Source organism: Xiphias gladius, chromosome 21 (genome assembly GCF_016859285.1).
Source record: "Xiphias gladius isolate SHS-SW01 ecotype Sanya breed wild chromosome 21, ASM1685928v1, whole genome shotgun sequence".
Taxonomy (NCBI): Eukaryota; Metazoa; Chordata; class Actinopteri; order Istiophoriformes; family Xiphiidae; genus Xiphias; species Xiphias gladius.
In genome coordinates, this window is record NC_053420.1 from 29760111 (window position 1) to 29782654 (window position 22544).

Here is a 22544-nt window from a genome sequence, read left to right on the forward strand (position 1 = left end):
GAAAACCATTTGTCTCTATGTCTACTTGTTTTATCGTTGCTCTTGCAACTGCCAATTTAGTTACACTTTGTACAAGTTATTGTGCCCAATTTGGTACATGCTGTGCAATAGAAAGTCCCCATTTGTCTACCATTATCTTGACCAGTACCACAAGAGGAGATTGCACGTTTCCCCATGTCCCTACCTCCATTACTTTTACAATATAGCAAAAGAAAAAGGGGATTCCTGATAAAGACAGGGTTAAAAAAATAACTTGTTGCTTTTCATAATTCTTGTGGTTAGCTGTCACTAAATAAAATACCCTACCAAAGTAACAGAAAGTGCTAAGTAATGCCTAAGAGCTAGTAATAGGATAAAGTTCATATTTCCTAGTCTTGCCTGTAGTTTTACTGTGACTGTGTGGTTGACATAGTACATATTTCTGCATTCACAGTCACAATAGTTACTATTTCAACCTCTTTGCCTGTAGCAACACTGTAGGGCACGAATTATTTTCATTGTTTTTATATCGTGTTTCAGTACTAGCTCTACGCAGTTGAGGGGAAACCGCTGATTACAGGTCAGTTTATACTACTGCATAGAATTGACACCATAGGTACAGTGCAGCCTCGTACCCTAAACCATAGCCTATGCTGTAGTCTATGCCGTGGCCTGATGTGCACCTCCCTGGAAATGTAACATGAAATCCCCGTGATGCAGACTGCAACAACTTTGAATGGTCCGCTTGTCCATGTTTCTCAGTCGCTGGACAAAGAAAGAAAATTCACCCTCCTGCCTAAATTGGTTCAATGGTCGTACAAACCATCTCCTCTGACATCTTCTCTCTTTTCTGCTTACAGTACAGTACAGTTTCAGACACCACTATTTTAAGTATACAAAAAAACTCAACACAGTGGCATAGAAACCCCATCGCCAACTAGCGTTTTGGCAGTGTACTGGGTGTCAAATTCCAAATGCCTTTCAACTCCTCCTTTGGTTTTATTTGATGTGTCCTTTCTGAGTTGTACCAGAAACATGGTGTTAGCACTTCCTGTCTAGGGTGGGGAGATTTAGGAGAGTAACTTGTTCCCTTGGACCCATGCTTTTTATTCACCCTTTGGAGCTTCAATAAAAGGAGACTTAAGTGCAGTACACATAGATTTTGGTAGAAGAGTCAAGCCTTCGCAGCAGCTGGGCTTGAGGGACAGTCCACTTTACCACACTGGAGCATTGGCATCCCGCCTGATTGCCTGTTATGCTGGCCTGCATGCCTGTTGCGGGACTGCACAGAGCTAAAACAGAAACTACTGGACAAAAGCACAATTTTATTTCTTTGAGTTTAAGGCTAAACTATTGATAACCCTAAATGGTAAAGTCCATAAAAACACTCACACAAAACCTGCAGTCAGTTGTGTTTAATTCTGTAAGAAGTAGCCCACTGTAACAAAGAAAAAAAATAGTACTTATTGAAGATTCCCCACAAAATGTCTCATGTCCTTCATATTATTATCATTAGTGTTCCACATTCAGCATTTGTCAGCAGATCTACATTACATTGTTTCCATATACTGCATGAGATCTGTTAGGTGAGAGGCGGCCCCTGACATTTGGGAACATTACACAGACTTGCATTCATTTCCTGGAAACCTACCCTAACCATAACCATTACTTGCCTAACCCTAACCTTAACCACTGACACAAAAAAAAAAAAAAAAAAAAAAAAAAAAGCTTTTTCCAAATTGGGAACACTGCTTTGGTCCCCAATTAATTAGCCTTTACTGAATTTGTCCCCAAAAGTAGGCTATGACACACACGTCTTACATTAGTTGTAATTGCCCCTTACTCTAACCTTAACCATCACAAATAAATGCCTAACCCCAACCCTTACCTTAACCCTAACCTAAATCTAATCTGAACTCTAAAACCAAGTCTTAATCCTCAACCAGTGTGAGGACCGGCCAAAATGTCCACACAACAATGCTTTCAAACCAAAATCTGCCCCCACAACCATAGAGAAACATGCACGCACGCGCACACGCACACACACACACACACACACACACACACACACACACACACGAGTGCAGACAGTGGTCATTTCAGTTGAGGCTGAGAGCATTTTGCTAAATGCAAGAGTGGAGGCAGATCGATGTTTTACAAATGCATGTACAATAGAACAGTACAGTGAGGTTTTTGGTGCACACAGACATAAAATTGATTGAGAAAGCAAATGCAGTGTGACTTGTTGAGTTTGCATTGCCATAACATTAGCCACAGTTTGCATTAGACTAAGAAAACAGTTTACATTCTACAGGAACAAACCAATCTTGCAACTTGTCATCTGGTTATAGTTAAACTAATTTCTGCATTTCAAACAAGAAGATCTGAATAAATAAGACACATTGAAGCATCCGCACAGTGTAAAAACATTTTGGCTTAAACAAGACCCACACTCCCCAATAGCTTTGACAGCTGACTTACACATTTAAATATCATTACATAATAGGAACATAATAAAAGCAACATTAAATTCCTCACAAATATCGAAGTAGAACAGATGACAAACAATGGTTTCAAACAGAGCATGGTGGCACATTAACATAGAAAATGGCAGTGCTTTGAGTCTATTAAGCGCTTCAAAGAACGAAAAAATCCTAAACCTTCATATTAGAAATCTTAAATCTTGAAAGACAAAAACACTGGTAGACCGCAGCAGAATCTGATGCAAGGAACTGGCTTAAAATACAGTAATGCCCTTTTGTGATTCTTCCTCTTGTCAGACTGATGATGTGGATGCTGGATCAGGACTCGTCCAGAGCTTTGTCACGCAGCTCATGAAGAATGGGAGTCAGGATTGCTTTCAGTGTCATGTATAAAGACTCATTCTTCTCCGAGGCAAGGTCAATCTGGAGATTGAAAAAAACAACAACAATGTAAACCAAATACACATTTTAGTATATTCAATATACAACTTATGTGAATACTCACCTTAGTAAACACTTTTATCGTTTGGTTGAGAAAGCTAGTCTCCACCTCTTCAGGCATCGGCAGGAGATGAGCAGCACAGTCGAGGATACAGAGCAAAGTGAGCCGGTGACCCTGTCAGATGTAAGGAGAAGGATGTACGATACTATCAGTTCAAATAACAATATTTTCAGTTTCACATTTAAAACATTTTCATTTCTTTTACAAGCAATGTTTAAATAAGAGACCAATGTTCAAAGTCGAATGACAAGATAAATGACGGCATCGGCTTCAAAAAGCGTTTTATATTTATTTTCTTGGCAAATATCTGAGCCGAGTAGAGACCACCAGCCCATATTAAGTACTTTTGACTAAGGCTGTTTAAAATTTGAAAAGTCAGGTAAATATGTAACTATGGACCTATGCAATTTCCAACCCCGTTACAAAATGTTGATGTGGCCACTCCTGAAGTTTCTGTTATCAGTCTAATAAGCGTGTGTCATTTTTTCAGCCTCCTTCATTTGCATCGACACCTCTTTGGACCACGTATTGAGAGTTCCCATGAACAGCTACCAAATGCAAATTCAGCACTGGAATAAACTCCAGACCTTTTATCTACTTAATTTGTCATGAAATAACAGGGGAACAGACCACACCTGGTCATGAAACCAGATATTTTTTCTCTCTCTCTCTCTCTCTCTCTCTCTCGTTGCGAGCGTGAGTGAGGGTGGACGTGCGAGTGGCGGGAGTTGTGAATTGTATTGTGTGTGTTTCTGGATTATCTCTGCACCTTTTCCTCTGTACATGATCAGGTAAGCTTCATTTTTCTAAATTGGTTCATTGATTTGTTTGCCGATCGACCGGTGGACTTGTCAGGGGGTCTTCGGTAGTGATGGCGTCCTCCGTGCGGATAGTCCCGCCGGATAGCACCGTGACCGTAGAGGAAGTTCTGCTGGCCGCCGGTGAACAGGTGGGACACGATCAGCTGTGTTTTGCCTCCAGAATGAACCGAGCGGTGGTTGTGTTCCTGAAGGACGAGCCTCAGGTGCATCGTCTGATCGAGAGCGGTGTGTTTATCAGGGAGAATTTCGTACAGGTCTCCCCGCTGTCGGTGCCCTCCACGCGCATCACCGTATCCGGTGTTCCGCCGTTCATCCCCAATGAATCGCTGGAGACCGAACTCCGCAGGTTCGGTAAATTCGCCAGCGGATTTAAAACAGTGAGTCTGGGATGCAAGGACCCCAAACTGAGGCACGTCCAGTCTCTGAGGCGGCAGGTGTTCATGTTCCTGGACTCGCCGACCCAGACACTGGAGGTGTCTTTCAGGGTGAAGCACGGCGACGGCCACTACCTAGTCTACGCCAGCTCAGGCCAGCTCAAATGTTTCGAATGTGGAGACGTTGGTCACAAACGATTTGCGTGTCCACATAGACAACAACTGGTGGAAGCGGCGGCGGGCGGGTCCGCCCCGGCCGAGGCGCCGGCGGGCGGATCCGCCGGGGCCGAGGTGACGCCGGCGGGCAACCCCGCTCGGGCCCGGGAGGCGGGTGGGCCCGCAGCCGGGACTGAGGGGGTGGACCACGGTGCTGCAGATGCAGCAGCCGGTTCAAGGCCAAACTGTAACAGCCAGCTGCAGGATTCTGAGACTGCAGAGAACTTGAGCAGCTCTCGGTCTGCAAGGGCCGAGGCAAAGCAACAGTCAGAAGAAAAAGCTGAAGAAGCTGCTTCCACCAGTTTAATAGTTAAAGATAATACCGAAGGACAAAGTGTATTCAGTAGCCAGGTATCAGATGTAGGAGGAGACATGGAGTACGACTCTGAGTCAGACGCTGTATCCATTGGTGAGACTCCTAACAGGAACACAAACCTCTACTCTCTAGAGGAAATAAATCAGTTCCTGGATGAAACATTTGGAAAATCTGTTAAAGTGACTGATTATTTCGTTGGGTTTGACATTTTGGACGAAAAGAAACGCTTCCGTCTAATAAAACATGTCACAAATTTGAGGAAAGAAGCAAAAAATAAAACTGTTAGAAAGACTAGAAGGTCGCTGACATGATCATGTACCACAAGGTGTTTCTTCCTCTTTACTGTTCCCTGCTTGTCTTATGTCTGATATTTTTCTCTGTCCTCTCTATGCGGAGCCTCAGAATAGGGTCGCTAAACATCAATGGTGGGAGAGACAAGCACAAAAGAGCTCTAATATCTGAGGTCTCTGCTCAAAAAAAGATTGATGTGCTTTTTTTACAAGAGACACACACAACTCAGACAGACGAAGTAGATTGGGGTTTATGGTGGGAGGGTACATATGCCCTTAGCCATGGCACCAACTTCAGTGCAGGGGTAGCCGTTTTGTTAAAACCAACCACAAATACAACGGTCCTGTCTGTCTACTACTGAAGTAGTGAAGGGACGATTACTGATGGTCAGAGCAGAAATAGAGAAATCTGTGTTCTGCTTTGTCAACATATATGCCCCGAACCAGGGGGCTGAAAGAGTAGTCTTGTTTAACAAGCTACAAAACGAGCTAACGAAACACCATCACGACCAACTCATCATTGGTGGGGACTTCAACTGTACTGTCGACTTTACTGTGGACAGGACAAGCGAGGAACCCCACCCGCAGTCATCCCAGAACCTAAACAACATTATAACACAAATAGATCTGCTGGACGCGTGGAGGGTCAAACATCCACAGTCCAGACAATACACATGGGTGAGGGTCAGAGACGGCACGGTCAGTGCAGCCCGACTGGACAGAATCTATATCTCCCAAAGTCTCAGCTCCAGACTGGTTGAGAGCACAATTAGTCCAGTTGGGTTCACTGACCATCACTTAGTCAGCATAGATCTGTATATTTCACCGGGTGAAAGGGTTAAATCTTACTGGAGTTTTAACAACAAACTCCTTCTAGACAGGACTTTCTGTCACTGCTTTGAGCAATTTTGGCAGCAGTGGAAAATTAAAAAAACTGACTTCAGTTCACTGAAATTGTAGGAGATTGGCAAAACACAAATTCGTGTTTTTTGCCAACAGTACACCTGCCATTCCACTGCTAAAATCAAGTTAGCAGTGCAAGAACTTGAAGCCAACATTAGGGAAATTGAAGAGGGCTTGCATGGCAACCCAGATCCTGCTAAGGGCCAACTGTTGCAGGAAAAAAGGATGGAGCTGAGCTCCTTACTGCAGGAGAGAATAAAAGGAGCCCTCGTCAGGTCCCGCTACCTCCAGCTGAAGGACATGGATGCTCCAAGCTCCTTCTTTTTCAACCTGGAAAAATCGGTCGCCCAACGAAAGCAGATGACCTGCCTTAGGCTGCCAGGAGGCAGAGTGACCGCCAGTCCGGATGAGATGAGGAGCCATGCAATGGATTTCTACACCGACCTCTTTGGTGCAGGCCACTGCAACATGGAGAGTCGCGAGGAACTTCTGCAAGGGCTTCCTCGACTTAGCCCGGACGAGAAGGCTGGTCTGGATCAGGAGCTGACTCTGGAGGAGTTGACGGTCGCCATCAACCAGATGGCATCGACGAGCACCAGGGATCGATGGTCTCTCCAGTGACTTCTACAAGCATTTCTGGAACACCATTGGACCCGATTTACATGGTGTTCTGTTAGAGTGCTTTAGAACAGGATCTCTCCCAGTCTCCTGTCAGAGGGCTGTGCTCTCCCTACTACCCAAGAAAGGAGACCTGGCCCAACTTAAGAACTGGAGGCCAGTTGCCCTCCTCTGTACAGACTATAAGGTGCTTTCCAGAGCCTTATCAAACAGACTTAAGGACGTCCTGGAAATAATTGTCAATATAGACCAGACCTATTGTGTACCAGATAGGACAATCATGGACAACATTTTCCTCATACGAGATGTTATTGACGTTTGTAAATATTATAATATAAATTGTGGGATATTGTCTTTAGATCAGGAAAAGGCTTTTGACAGGGTGGATCACTCTTACTTGTTTTCTGCACTTAGGGCTTTTGGTATTGGTGATGGTTTTCTGGCTTGGGTTGGTTTACTGTATAAAGGTGCACAATGTATGGTGAAGATGGGGACGGGGCTGAGCCGGCCAATCCCTGTACAGCGAGGGATAAGACAGGGTTGTCCTATATCAGGTCAACTATATAGCTTAGCTATTGAGCCCCTGCTGTGCAGGCTGAGAAGTCGGCTCAGTGGTCTCTCACTGCCGGACCTCGATCGTCCTCCCACTGTTTCTGCGTATGCAGACGACATTTACATCTTTGTTTCCAGTCAAGAGGATGTTCAACATCTGCAGGACACCCTGACTCTTTATGAACAGGCCTCATCTGCACGGTTGAACTGGAAAAAAAGTGAAGCTCTGATGGTGGGACAGTGGCGGGATCAGGCAGTGCCCAGTCTGCCTGGAGGACTCCAGTGGGGGAAGGAGGGGCTGAAGGTGCTGGGAGTGTTCTTGGGCACTGAGGGCTTTCAAAGAAAGAACTGGGAGGGAGCTAGGGAGAAAGTGTGCGCTCGGTTGTCTAAATGGAAATGGCTGCTACCCCAGTTGTCATATAGGGGAAGGGTTCTGGTTGCCAATAACTTGGTCTCCTCGACTCTCTGGCACAAAGTTATCGCTCTGACGCCACCAAAGGGCCTGGTAGAGGAAATTCAGAAAGCCATCCTGGACTTCTTCTGGTCTGGTTACCACTGGGTCAGAGCAGCAGCCCTATATCTGCCTGTGGCTGAAGGGGGGCAGGGATTGATTAACATCCAGTCCAAAATGGCCTCATTTAGACTCCAGACAGCGCAAAGGCTGCTGTACAACTGTGGCCCAAGCTGGTTCGACACAGCTCGTCTGCTGCTGAGGAGAGCCGGTCGATTGGGCTACGACAAACAGCTTTTCCTCCTCCAACCGGAAACGGTGGACCTGACTGGACTGACACCTTTTTACAGCTCTGTCCTGCAGGCGTGGCAGATCTTTAAGATCACACGTCGTACAAATGAAACTCCGGGTATGTGGTTGTTTGAAGAACCGTTGTTCTCCAACAACTTTATACAGACCCGGACGTTGCAGTCTGCCAGCTTGCGAGCCGGTCTCAGGGAGGCCGGCTGCACCAAACTAGGACATCTGATGAAGGTGACGGCAACATCGGTGGACGACCTTGGAAGGAGGAGCAACATCACCTCTACCAGGCTGATTTACAGAGTGGTGAAGGAGGTCAGTGCTGCCCTGCCACAAAACCTGAGAGCATTTGCAGAAAACAGAGACCTGTCCAAACAATGGAGCGAAGGCTGCGAGTACAGCTTCCCCTCTCTGTCCGTCACCCCAGCTGTGGGAGAGTGGCAGGAAGGAGGAGGACAGCTGCTGACGTTCACAACCCCACACCTGGACCAGTTCCAGGCTGTGGGGAAAAAAGCAGCCTATCAAATCTGCGTGAAGGTTCTGAACCTGCGCTCTTTGGCGGGGATGAGGGAGTCGAGGTGGACTGAGTTTTTTGGTCCAGGCGCTTCCCGAAGGCAGCTGGCGGGCCCTGTACAAGCTGCCCATTGAAAAGCGGACAGCAGACCTCCAGTGGAGGGTTGTACACGGGGCGATAGCTACGAACAGATACAGAGTGCACCTGGATCCTGAGCTGGGGGAAGAGTGTGTCTTCTGCTCTCAGGCGGAGACCCTGGAGCATTTATTTGTTCAGTGTCCTCGGCTGGTGACGCTGTTCGAGCTTTTAAAAAGGTGGTTTCAGGGTATCGGGGAGAAATTTTCTTTTGAGTTGTTCATTTTTGGCCCAAGGTACAGTGCTAAAAAGAAGACGGCACATACACTGGTGAACTTTTTATCTGGTTCTGCCAAGCTGGCCATCTGGCTGACGCGCAGGAACCGGGTCCAGAACACTGGCAATGTAGAACCTGTGCCGGTTCTGCAGGGACTGCTGAAAGCCCGCCTGAGAGTGGAACACGCTTATTATATAATGATGGATAACGTGTAGGACTTCAGGCACATTTGGGCTGAGGGAGGGGTCTTATGTTCTGTTGGGGGGGGGGATCTGATTGTTAATTTCTGAGAGAAAATGTTTTTTTTGGCGACAGTTTGTTTTTTGCTTCTCTTTGTTTTGATATTTTTCTTTCTGGTCATTGGGTGATGATGTGGGTTTAATAAATGTTTTTTTAAAAATCAAATCTCTCTCTCTCTCTCTCTCTCTCTGACCCACGCACTGTATCATTTTCTGTACAAAATCGTAGAAATGTATAGAAAGCGAAATACTGAAAATTCCGTCAGTCTGGACAGCTTTTAAGGAATTAAAAATTCCTGGACCTATATTTTGAAAAATAACCAGAATTAGATTTTTTGCCATTTTACAGTGTCACTAGACAGGGAGTTATACAGCTGGCTGAAATAAAGCTGTTAAAGTGTGTCAGGTAATTGTTATCAATGTTTGCCTCTGACAGTGATGTTGTACCTTTTCCAGTGAGTCAAGGGCATTCTGTGGGTCTATGTTCTTCCTACTGAGACCTTTTATATCCTCACTGCTGATGACTGGATCCTTGAGCTGCTCCAGCCAAGACCACATCAGACTGGCGAGGACCAGAGGATCTCTCTCCATGCACAGCCTCTCCCACGCCCCCTCTCTGGAGTTCAGCTCTGTCTGTAGATCACAGCAAAGAGCATTCTGACAATGAACTGACTGAAATAAGCTGTCAATAAGGAAAATATACAGCTTTAAATCAGGGCTAAAAATACATTAAAAATGTGCTCAGTTATGGTTCTGACTGTTACACAATTCTATTCTAACGGGTTATTTAGGGTTTGGATTTTTAAAATCCTTTAATGCAGTTCACCAATAAATAGGGGCTCTGAATCTATGTTGTCTAGCATAAACTTGTATATTTGTCATAAACAAACTGTATAAAAGAATTAAAACATTCTGAACATTATCTTAAAAGCTAATGTTCAGAACGCTGGAGAAATCACGTTTCTCTAATCATCTACCCCAATTATAGAAACGAGGATTCCCACAATGTTTTATTTCAGAGGTGTTCCACCTTACATGAAAAAAAGAGCCCTTCTACTAATGTCAGAAGAAATTTTGACTTTTTTTTCAACATAACATTAGGCTTATTAAGCCTCAGGGAAAACAAGCAGGGGCGCTACATCACACAGCAAAGGTTACATATTTAATGTGTGAGGCAACTGGAATAATCTTCATCTAGTAACTACATTGTTAACAAGATGAGATGTGATTCAGCTCAGATGACTGACCTGCAGTAATTAATAGGAGCAGCATGTCACAATTTGAAGAAAAAGTCAAACCTTCTGAGTTTCTAAAAGTTGGACAAACAGCCCCTTCAGTCACAGTCGGCTGCTTATGCGTGAGAAAAATTCTGCTGCACTGCAGATCAGACATCCGGCTGAAGTTAGCTTGGCACAGGTTTTACCTACTAAAGTCTGCACTGAGCTGAAGTAAAGAGAATAAAACAGAAAGGCAGGCTCAAAGGAAAGTAGTTAGTACGATGTGATTTCCACTGTGTATTGATGGAGGGGGTTTCTGCAGTGTTCATATAATTCAATTTAAGAATTTTCAACAGGTTTTTAATACTGCATAAAATGCAATTTATTACTGTTTTCATTCTCATACTGGTCAAAGAATGACGGAAAACCAGTAGTTTACAGTTATTTAATAAGTACATTAATATTGACACTTATAATCACATTTTTAATCAGGAAATTGGCAAGCCAGAGAGAGGGGCAACATCGACAGCCCCAGCCCTGGAGCCCGGACCACGAACGCCGTAGAATGCATCAAAGCTGACAACTAAGAATAAGGTAAGCAGAAACCTGTCTTTTACAAATTCTGCAGAGTGGTTGGTCTGTTGGTGGGACAGCTTGGCCCTTGGAAGACCGTTCGTCACGTGACGCCCTCCTAACGAAGCAGTAAGATCTAAAAGGTTAATTATTTGCTAATGAAGTCAAGGAAGCTCCAAATAATTGGATATTGCAAGCTTGCTTGGTGGTGGAAATCCTGTTGAGCTCGCAGTTGGTGGTTGTGAAATAAATGTGTTGTAACCCTACTAAATTCTTCAGATAACGCTACACAAAGCAAATCCTTATCGCTCCTGCCTTTCAGGGCTGATACATAGGTAGTGCAGGACTGAATCTAGGCGGTTTACAGGATATAGATACTGCTGTGTTAGCATGTTAAGGCCTGAAGTCTGTCTCAGGGCTGAATCATACCTTGGAAATTAGGAGTTAAGTAAAGAAACTAATACAAATAAAAGCATTTGAAGCAATTTGGGTGTTAAAATCATGCAGACTGAAAAGAGATGAAAGGTTTGATGTTATAGAAGAAAATTAAAGGACATGCTGCTGTAGTACCTAGAATAATACTTTAAATGATACTTTAAATTTGTCTCTAAAGCTACAATCGGATATTGAGTGAGCAAAAGCTTGATGTGTGAATGACTGTGGGACATGTATAAGAAGCTAAATGTTTGTCTGTAAAATGCGTAGATCCTGTGAAAAAAGTGTAAATACTGTGCAATTATCATTAGTATTGAAGGCTCGCAAAAGGAGCCAGGACTAGGTGTCTGGAGGTTTAGTCCTCGTCAGATCGACCCTATCTTGGCCAAGACCTCTGTGGGCGTTGCTCGGGCTGTGCCATGCAAACTATATAGTTTAATGTAAAAGGATCGAAGTAATTGAACCTGCTAAATGCCAAGGGAGTGAGGAGTCAAATGTGTTTGAATGGTGCCAGTGACAGTAGGGAAAAGTCAGAGAGAGCATAGCCAGTGGGATTGAGAGAGAAATAGTAAAGGTTAATTTGGAAAACAATGTAAAAGTGTATGAGTTGGTTAGAAGAAAGAATACAGATAGAAGAAGCAGAGGATCGATTGCAATTGATGCATTTGAGAATATGGACCAACATGAGGTGTATTTAAAAACTCGTGGAGTGCATACACATTTTTGGAAAGAGAGCTTTTTCAAAGATAGAAACACTGTGATAAAAAAAAACTCAGTCTCCTGAAACAATAAATCTAAATCTTTGGCAACTGACTAGATGGTTTAACTTAAGTACAGCCCGAGCCAATCTCCCAGGGACCAACTTAAGAGGAAAACTAGAAGGTGTGTGGACTGCTGAGTTGCTGGATCAGACATTGCGAAGACTGTCATTTGCACGTGAGGTGCCAGAGGTGGCCCAAATCCTGTATAGAGTAAGATGGAAATATTATAACTCTAGCCTCACTACTTATGACACCATAGACAAAAGTTATGTGAAGTGGATAGACGGACAGGACGGTAATTCTTATACCCTTGGCATACACATTATTGAACATAGATGTAACAACCCTTATTTGGCTCAGACTAAACCAAAGACAAGATGCTCGAAGGGAAATGTGAAGAGAGGGAGAATAGGGTAGGGCACTTCAAGGCTGTGTAACTGTAATGGTGGGAAAAGAAATGCCGTTACAAATAATGCAAGGGAGGAATCTAGAGAATGCTTCTGTGCTAGCGCATCTTATGAAAAATGGCATGACAGGACAGCAGGGTGTCACGCTGGCCAAAAGAAGGAACATTTGTTCTAAAAGCATGTGACCAAGTGATAAGATTATTTGATGAACGGAAGAAGGGAAAGAAGGGAGACAAAGTTAATGAAAAGAGGCAGAAGAGGTTGGAAGTGATTAAGTGGTTCAGAGAAGAGGAAGAGAAAAGGCTGCTGACCAGAGAGCAGTTTTTCAGGCAATTACAGCTGGCAAAAACAAAGAAAAAGAAAAGCTGAGAGAGCGAGACAAGATCAGAAATGGAAGTAATAGAAGACCATATCCTCCCCATGGACCCTATCCAGATCCCCCACCTTTCCCACCCATGTATGAAGGAAAAGGCATATATCCTGCTTTGAGCTCTGTGACAATGGCGAGAAGAGGAGAAGACAAGTAGGAAGAGGTAGAGGTGCCCCAACTTATTAAGACAAAAATAAGAAGAGGGAGAGGCGTGGATTAGATGAAGAGAGGGAGGAGCTGCTGCATAAGGCAGATTATAGATGTCTGGACTCACTTCCGCTTCCTCCACCCTTAGTTCCACTCCCCCGCATGGGCTCAAAACCAAAGTGCCTTTCACCCTCCCCTGGAACTGCTGCTTCCCATGTCTTCACATCCCCAACGCCACCCTTGTCTGTTGAAAAATCAGAGATCATGAATGCAAACCAGGTCAGACAAGATGAACAAGAAACAGTGGAGCAAAAATGGCAAGTGAATCAAGTGAAGAGGAAGAATAAGGCTTAGAAAGAGAAGAATGTGGAATGGTAACTCTGGAATCAAGAAGACAAACCAAGGGCAGGAGAAGGAGGTAGAGACAAGGAGAGCCCTTGATGAAGAACGGATAAAACATGAGCTGTGGGTTGCCACCCTGCTGCAGACAGATGTAATCCTGGAAAACGGGCAACCCCGATAAAGCAGCTGTAAAGCAAAAACGGATGTGGAGGCCACCAAAACGCTACCCAAAATCAGAATACATGATGCCACTTATAGCTTGAGGAAACTCCGCCCAATATGTACCACGGTCCTTTATGGATATGACGGGGTTATCAGAGCAATTACCTGACATTTGTCATGGAGCCCTAAAATGGATCACTGCATTCGATGAAAAGAAAATGGCACAACACCTTGCGCTAAGAGGGGCTCAAAACAATCCTAGCATGGACAATAGGACATGACAGGACTAGGGAAGTATTCACAAGTGCCCAGCAGGGCCTGCTCAAGGGTGGAAATCAAAATGATGGGCACGCCTTTATCCCTTACAGAAACAACATGTGGGATGCCCTCTGGAGAATGTACCCCACAAATATGGACCCAGCCAAATTTGAGGCTGTCAAGATCGGAGCAGGCAAAGTTATAAGCAAGTTCATTACTTGCTTCCAGGGACAGTGGAACGAGGAGTCCTTAGAGGAAGTGGTAGGACTGAAAGCTCTTTCATGGCCCATGTTTTCGAAAACATGTGATACATCATGCAGATCAACACAGACGTAGAGACAAGCAGTAGTGGTTCCGCAGGGACACTACTCATCAATCCCAACAACTTGTCCCCAGATGGGTGCGCCCAAGGTGTGCCAGATCCACAGGTTCCTCATGTGCATGTTCATGCAAATCAACCAGGCCCACAAAAACACAAAGAGGTTCCAAGGCCCAACTGGCCCGGACTCACAGGACAACCTTCTAGGGGACCTCCGCAGCTAAGAACTCCTATGGGATTGCCACCACCAGCAATCCTGCCATTTGTTTGCTGGGAATTTGGGCAAGAAGGACACGCTCGACACAACTGCCCCCAGCTGTTGCAGCCAGGTCCATGGATTGGGCCAGCTGCTCATTGGCAGTGAAGATGCCACGAGGAACCAGAGGGGGGCCTGATGCAGTCCATCACCACATTGCATCCTACACAGGAACTGACTGCTATGATCTCCATTAATGATGCTTAGCCTCTACCATGTCTGGTAGATACTGGTACTACATAAATCATGTATAAGGTCATAAGGCTCAAAGCTCCTATTGTCTGGACGAACAGTGAAAAATCCTGGTATTTGGGAATCTCACAAATATTTTACTTCACTGAGCCTCAGAGGCTGACCCTAGATTACATCACAATTACAGAACAACTCCTGTATTCTACATCCACCCTCTTCTTTGAAGAGATCTGCTGTGTAAATTCAAGGCACGAATCAAGTGCAGTTCTGATAGCCTAATCACAGATGTCCTACACACCAAAGACTTCAATATGGTGTCCCCCGAGTCCAAAGCACAGCAGTTGCCAGCCCTGACGATGCCTTACTATGACCCCTACAAACCATTCGCATGGCAGTTATCCATAATCACCCCTGCAGGACCTCAGATGCCTTGTACAGTATTATGGCTCCAGATCATTGACCCAACCTCTAACCCATTATTCTCTCAATTGAGTCAATGGAGGCAAGAGAGGGCATTAGACCTACTATACAGGAGTCCTGATTAAGATCAACGGCAAAAGCAATCTGCCCTGTCAGGAAGGCCACCTCAGAAAAGTGGCGATTGGTCCATGACCTGCAAGCTATGAACCAAGTGGTCATTGCAGATACCCCAGTAGTCCCGGATCCTCACACTCTGCTATCTAATATTCAGGGGATACCAAATATTACACAGTCACTGTTTTGTGTTTGGTATTCTTCAGCATCCCTCTGCACCGATTCGTGTTCAAATTAAAAATAAATAAATAAATAAACCATCAACAATACACCTACACATACCTGCCACAGGGGTACACTGAAGGCCAGTCTATCTTTAATAGATTTGTAGCAGAAGACTTGTCCTCTATTGACATTCAGAGCACACTGATCCAGTACATTAACAACTTGCTGATTTGTAGACCCACTAAGGAACAGTGTCTAACTGTCTACCTGCTGTTTTGAATGCATTAGCTAAGGAGGGAAACATGGTCTTCAAAAGAAAACTTACAACTGTGCCAGCAAAAAATTGAATACCTTGGCAGGCTGATATGGGGAACAAATAGAATGCTCAATCCCAGCCACACTGAAGGTATTCACAAAGCCCCTAAAGCCTCAAACAGTATATTGTCCTTTTTGGTCATGTCTGGTTACAGCCGACAAAGGGTTTGCGACTTTCCCCTAAAAAGGTGGCCCCACCCTGAGCTTTGATTCAAACAGTCGTTATAGGGTCTAAATAAAAAAAAAATTGGAATGGAGAACAGATGCTGACGCTTCCTTCAATTCAATAAAATCTGATCACTGTTCAGCTAAAGCTCTGGCCAATCCTGACTATTCCAAACCCTTCCATTTGTATTTATGAGAAAAAGCATGGCTATGCTACTGCCATGTTGATCAAGCAACAAAGCCCAGGAAAACAAAAAAATAGCTTATTTCAGTACCCCTCTAAGCAATGTTGAAAAGGGCATGCCATCATCTTACAGAGAAGTTGCCATGACGGCATTTGCTTTCCAAAAAGCCACATCAATAAAACGATGGGATTCCCGATCATACCAAATCGGAAAGGAAGTAATTTCCCTTTGTGGGAAAAGAGGTGGAGATTTAAGAAATGGTATAATTTGGTGAAATACTCGATCAGAGGAGGAAAGAAGTGAGGCACTGGAAAGCTCTACTTGGTAAAAATACGTGACTCAGCATCGTCGGATGAAATCACTCTACCTTATCCTGTGCCACTCTCAGGACAATGTGAAAGGTCAGTAATGATTTTGTTAGAGGAGTACCAGATGTAAGGCGAAGGGAAAATGTGGTACCAGGTTCCATTACCCAGGGATGAATGTGGGTAGGCTCAGTAAGCTCTTTATGTACCAACTGAGTCTGCCACATCAAGTGTTGAGGGAATCAAAGTACGAGAGAAGTCTCTTCAATGGTGTCGATGCAACAATGACACTGGACAACAGTGAAGTTATTCTGTTTGTAAGGCATATGAAGGAGAGAGTTACACAGGACAACAACCCAATGACACTTATTTGTGTACTGAGGGGCATTACATTCCTGACCCTCATTAGACCGTAGCCTACGTTGTTTTCCAATGTCTCAATGAGTGTGTTGAGAGGCCTCTGGTGGGTGTGCGGAAGCAAAGCTTATCCATACCTACCTAAAGAATAATAGAGCGTTGCTGTGGCCTAGGCCAGCTAAAACTCCCCTACCAAGCAGCCAGATTGTAGGACGCACATGACGTAAGCAAACTGCATCCTGGTAGGGTCAAACGGGCAATGGCAGAATTTACTACCTTAGATGCTTACCACGTTGAGATTTCCCTAGCAGAAAAATGGAGAACCAGACTTTTTCCATGGTATGGAGTAACTTTCTTAGCAGACCATGTTGATTGCACTGGGTATGAATTACAGGGATTTGCAAACTGAACCCAAGCTGGCTTCCATGTGCTCAAAGTTACTCAAAAGAGTCACAGGTTAACACTTATGAAGCACGAAATGGCACTGGACTTTATCCTAGCCCGTATGAGAGGGCTCTGCTAGACCATGAATTTGAACAGAAAGAACTGCTTTACTCTGATAGCTTACACAGATAACATGACCAGAGTAATTGAAGCGCTCAAGAAAATCCGTAGGGCCTTAGGCCCCTCCAGCTCTGTGGGAACTAGTGGTATTGATCGGCTTAGAAAGGACCTAGGCCCCTGAAGTGAAGCTGAGGTCCATGTCCTTATTCCTGTGGTGATAGTAATGGGGAAGTTAATTTGCTTCTGTACCTCGTTAACGTGTGTTAGAGCATTGCTACTTTGATGGGTAGGGGAGTATAGGGTGGTAAACCCAGGTGCCCCCTTGGGACCCTGAATGTGCCGTATAGAGCTGGCAAATATCACCTACCAAAAAGTGCCGAGAGGAGATCAAAGATTTACGCAGTTGACCATGATAGAGAACCTGGAGAATAAAGATATAGGGTCAGTGTTGCAGGAACCCTCCATTAATTAAAACTTAGATTACTGGCTTCCTAAACATTGACAAAGTCGTCGCATAAAAAGCAGTATAACACTAAGCTGCAACCTTTACTCTCAAAACTGCCATATGGACCGATAGCCCTCCAGAGTCTCAATCCTGGCGGAGATTTCTAGGATTTTCAGTGCAACCCAAAAATCTATCCCTTGGTCCCAACCCTGTATGAGGTTCGTATACTCCGTATAAACTGCGACTCTTGAGCTATCCAAGAATTCCCACTGCCAGGCAGCCTTAGCTTGGACATATGTACGGTAATCCTTAACTATGAATATGATCTAGCTATTTGGACAGGACAACTGCTCTGCGAATCGCAGGGCAAATAGACATACAAAAACTGTGATCATTATCAATTCCTGCACAGACAACACAATTATGTTCAACACTGACACAAATGATGGGCTGAACTATGCCCAAAATAGGGTAATGAAGAGAAAAGGAGCCTGGACCCCCTATTTCTCCATAAATAACTGATTACAAACTCGATCCAACATGCATCATATGTGCACCTCTCCATGGTGGGAAGCTCTCTACTGTACAGAATGCATGAGCTGAAGATTGGGAAGACATTTAAAAAGGATTGCCCTGCTTATATAAGCCTCATTTTCAAAAATGTGGGCGTATGGGACTTTGCTTAAAATGCTTTGCTTGTAATGCAAAGGGTGTAATCAATCTTAAGGGGCAAGTGGTTTGAAGCTCCAGGGCAGTTACCAACTGTGTAAACCAACAATATGAGTAAAGTGTGCGATTTAAAGGAGTGCACTGGTACAAATTGATTTAAAGGAGTGCACTGGTACAAATTATGCGCTTTGCAAGACATCTATTAGCCTGCATGGTGATTGTGTAAGAACCTTAATTGGGTATGTTAGTTAGTTAACCAAAAAACATCATAATTATGCTTGCTAAAGGAAAGTTATAATGGAGATTAAGCGGGGAAAAGACAAATCACACCGTTGTATGAATAATGTATGAATAATGCATGAAAAAAGGTTCATGAGAAGAAGGATGCATTAACTTTGTGAATGTATTTAGCAAGCCACATATGCGTGACAAGATGTGATAGGGACATTGGTTTTATTGTGGCAGGTTTATTGTGTATTGGTTTATTATGAAATAAACCAGCTCAATTTAATGTATGTTCTGTAAGGACTTCAATAAATCCACCTGTGGACTGTAATCGCAGCGCGACCCAAAAATAATTTTCAACATCTTTGTAATACTACAAAAAATGCAATTTCATACTAATTGTCATATTGGTCAAAGAATGACGGAAAGCCAGTAGTCTACAATTATTTAAAAAGTACATGAATATTGATATTTATATCACATTTTTAATCAGGACTTTACAGCTGTTTGAAGTTATAATTCCCAGTAATATAATAATCAAATAATGTGACCTACGCGCAGATAAGTACCTGAAAATTGATGATAAAACAAAATTAGATTTTGCCTAAAACTGACGCTTGACAATTATGAGAAGATGATCTTTATAGCTACTGTAGCTAGCAGTAGTGACAGTGTTTGCTACAGGTCTGATGGTACTAACTGCTCAGCCACTCTCTTACAGTACAATCCACTGTTACATCAGTCTCACATGTAGTTTATACAGGTGTAAAACACTTCCCAAGCCTGCATCCCCATACAGAAAAGCTATAACTGACGTTCATGTCTACGAGAGACAAGAAAAATTATTCAAGATCTCTGTAGATAAAATATGAGACTCACCTTCTAATACCTTTTTTGATAGAAGAGAATTCAGTGCTTTTTAAGACTAAGACCTGCAGATATCCTCTCTAAAGATATCTGCATCAGATATCCAATGAACTCTGACCTGGTGGCACACCAAATGAGATTAAATGCTTGCGCTGCCAGTCTTCTCAATACCTCAATATACTGCAGCACTCAATATAGGACCATTAAAGTGGTCATGTCTAGACTGCAGATAGGAATAATATTACTCCACAATATTTTCCAATTAAACATCAAAATAGTTTAGAAGTTTTGTATTATTCCATGTTACTACAAGGTATATTTGCTTGTATGTTATGATGGACGAGCCTACCTGCCACATTGAGACCTTGGAGGTAAGACCTTTGTCTGTCAGTTCCATGGCTAAAACTTTGGCCACCAGCAGGCGTCTGCTCTCTGGAGAAACGTCAGACTGGAGGGTGATGAAGGGAATCTCTGTTACATTCCCTTTCTCTGCTCCACTCGCTGACACGTCTACGTCTGGCTGCTCTTCACTGGTTACCTGTTTGCTCTTGGGCAATAAGGCTGGCAGTGTGGCGTTACAGTAGGATTTTCGTCCCTGCTCTGACAGATGTAAACACAAACTCTGTTGCCTCTTATATAGCTGCGTTTTAAAAAAGAGAGACTCAGTGTCTTGCTTTGCTTCTGTATATGGGTCCTGAAGGCTGCTGATAATGTCCTGATAAGAGATTTCACAAAATCTGGGGGGTTTACAAGTTGCAAGGCTGCTGTGAGACAAGGAATGTTTGATCAGGCAGTTGATTGGTTTGTTGCTCTTCAAATTTCCTAAATGGTGCTGCTGTGGTCCAAGTTTGTGAAGGACTGAATCACTGTAGCTCAGGCTCCTGTTTTTAGACAGAGAAGATCTTAGAGGGCTTTCTACATTCTGCTGCCTCCACAGAGGGTCAAGGTCATTATCACTGGTTAGAGGCTGATCGTTAAAGGGTCTTGACTGCAGAGCTGGTAGGCCGAGAGGATGAGATAAACAAGGTGGGACAGGAATCCCCTTCCCTCTCATCTCCTTCCCCAGCTGCTGGAGGGCCTGCTGGGACACAGTCTTTTCTACCTCTGCTGTGAGGTCGGGGATCTCTAGCCAACCCCCCTCGATCACTACTTGTCTGTTAGCTGCGATGTCAATGAGGAGCCTGCAGACCAGCTGGACAATTTTTGGCACATTCTTCATCTGCCGAGCCTCGTAGCCATGCAGCAGGTGGCGCTGCCGAGTGAGGTATTGGGACAAGGTTACTGCACTCGCTTTGGGTTCTGCACAGGAGAAGACGCTTCGGAGAGGAACCAGGAACTGGGCAAACTCCCTGACACACAGCAGTTGCCCTCTGGTCTGGATGGAGTTGGGTCTCTTGGCTCGCACAAACAGTATGGCTTGGTCAGCACTCATCCGTGAAGTGAAGACCAAGTAACAGGCCAACAACACACCTAAATGAAAAAAATTAAAAATAAAATACAAAATTGATATTTTGCAAGCATACATGATGATTTAAGAGAGTTTCCAAGTTGCTGGTGTTACAAACCTGTTCTTCCAAGACCAGCATGGCAGTGGATTGCCATTTTCCCCTCTTGGACAGCAAATGACATTACTTTCACCATGTCAAGGATTGTAGTCAGAGATGCCACACCATAGTCCTTCCAGCCAAAGTTGTAGTAATAGACTGAAATACACAAATCCAGAGGATTGAATTTAGAGCTGTTCAATATGTTCCTACGGCAATTTCAGACATGGAACACGTAGCATCGCTGACTTCATCTGTCTGTTAAAGTAAGGGCTTTTTTTCCATTCAGATATAAAGTAGGTGTCTTTTACGTTAAAAGAGTACTCCAATTTAAAATTGCACTCCTATAAGATTGTCTGACTCATGATGGAGAGTTCCAAAAAGGATAAAAATCGATGCAGCAGAGACAAATTCTTCTTCCTTGTCAAAACCTGGTCCCTGCATTACCTACAATGCCACCCACTGCTTACTCTGGCAAGCTAACTTCTTTCTAATTCCAAACTCGCATATTTTTTTCTCAAGAGACATCTCGTGAGGGCGTTTATCAGATTTCACACAGCTCTTTCTGGAGAGACAAAAAGCTTTATACACCTTTTTTCACATATGCAGTAGCCTGGAAACGGACTGATTTATAAAACAGGCGATAGATCTGAGAATAAAAATCTCCTGAACAACTTAAAATAGGCTCTTTTGCAGTATTTCCTGCTTTATTAAAAGGAATTTTATCTTCTTTGTGCATAAGAAATGATGATTGAGATAATTAATGTATTCAAGTGATTGATGAAGGTAGAACATTAAATTTTTTGAATCTCCCTGTGCATATTTGACCTTGTGCTGCCTTTAATTTAATCTGACAGCATTCAATTCAGACTTGTGTCATGTTGACAGTGATACAGAAATGTTACATGTCCAATCTAGTGAGACAGCCGTTCTGACTTTTACGTAAAAGTGACTCTGGTGCTTACTGAGACATGAGACCAACATGTTAAATTTCTAAAGCACTTACATAAAGAGGTGCATGTCTGAAAGGGGCTCTTTAGAATTGTAAATTCATAAAACTGGAGTGTGAAAAACTGTGCATGATAAAGACCTACAGCAAGGTAACAAGTCAGTGTTCATACTGGAGGCTTTTTTTTTTTTTTTTAGTGTAAAATTGAAGACAGCCCTATTCAAAATGCAGTTGATGCTTTAATGAGGTGACTTAGGTAAAGATCTCAAGAGAGCTTGTTAGGACGATGAATTGAGATTCCAGCCCTCCACAGACATTACATATGTGAAATCCCTCGTTAATTACTCGGTTACTAAGGAGCACATCATGTTCCACATGTATGCAAAACACAACATTGATGATACTGAGGAAAATGTTAAATCTACCTTAGTCTCTTATCTAATACCTACAACTGCTACGCATTTTCTTGTAAATTACCAAGATACAGATTAAATGTGTTCCATAAAGACTAATCTTTTACCACTATTCTTTAGTCATGCAGTCTTTATACCTTTATACCTATACCTCTATGCCTTGTACAAATGTGGAAAGAGCTCTCTCTCTTTCTAACAGAGACCAGGGTTGCACCACTTATTTATAAATAAATCTATGATTTAGTGCACATGTTAAGTCTTCACTACATTCTTAGAGGCTACTACTAATAAGGAAGGTCTCAGGTAGTAAAGTCCTTACTAATATGTAAATCTTTTGCTCAGAAACATCTCCAGCTAGCATCCAATTAGAAGGCCATTGGAAATGTAAACACAGAATGCACTGCAGCCTAAGAAGCTGCAACAATACTTCAAAAAACAAGACTAGGTCAAAACCAAGTATATGGCTTGACCACCATTTTGCTGTTTGCTACTCTCCTACTGTCTGTGCTCACATATACAGTATTTAATACATCCAAATTCCCAGTAAAGCTGT

At 43.5% G+C, this 22544-nt stretch overlaps 1 protein-coding gene across 10 annotated transcripts in view; it reads right to left on the bottom strand.

Annotated features, from left to right (window-relative positions):
* Positions 1 to 1378: 1378 nt before the first annotated feature.
* Positions 1379 to 22544, bottom strand: part of ptpdc1a (protein tyrosine phosphatase domain containing 1a) — a 32206-nt gene continuing 11040 nt past the window's right edge. For 7 of the 10 annotated variants that reach the window (XM_040159573.1, XM_040159572.1, XM_040159571.1 and 4 more), the window contains 5 exons: positions 20651 to 20788; positions 19435 to 20555; positions 9358 to 9543; positions 2968 to 3078; positions 1379 to 2885 (listed from right to left, as the gene is read on the bottom strand). In XM_040159573.1, coding sequence (XP_040015507.1) covers positions 2781 to 2885; positions 2968 to 3078; positions 9358 to 9543; positions 19435 to 20555; positions 20651 to 20788 — 1661 coding nt within the window. In that variant the 3' untranslated portion in view covers positions 1379 to 2780. Of the gene's footprint in view, positions 2886 to 2967; positions 3079 to 9357; positions 9544 to 10558; positions 10837 to 18697; positions 18788 to 19097; positions 19204 to 19434; positions 20556 to 20650; positions 20789 to 22544 lie in introns of those variants that run through there. The other 3 variants (XM_040159577.1, XM_040159576.1, XM_040159579.1) reach the window with 3 other exon arrangements.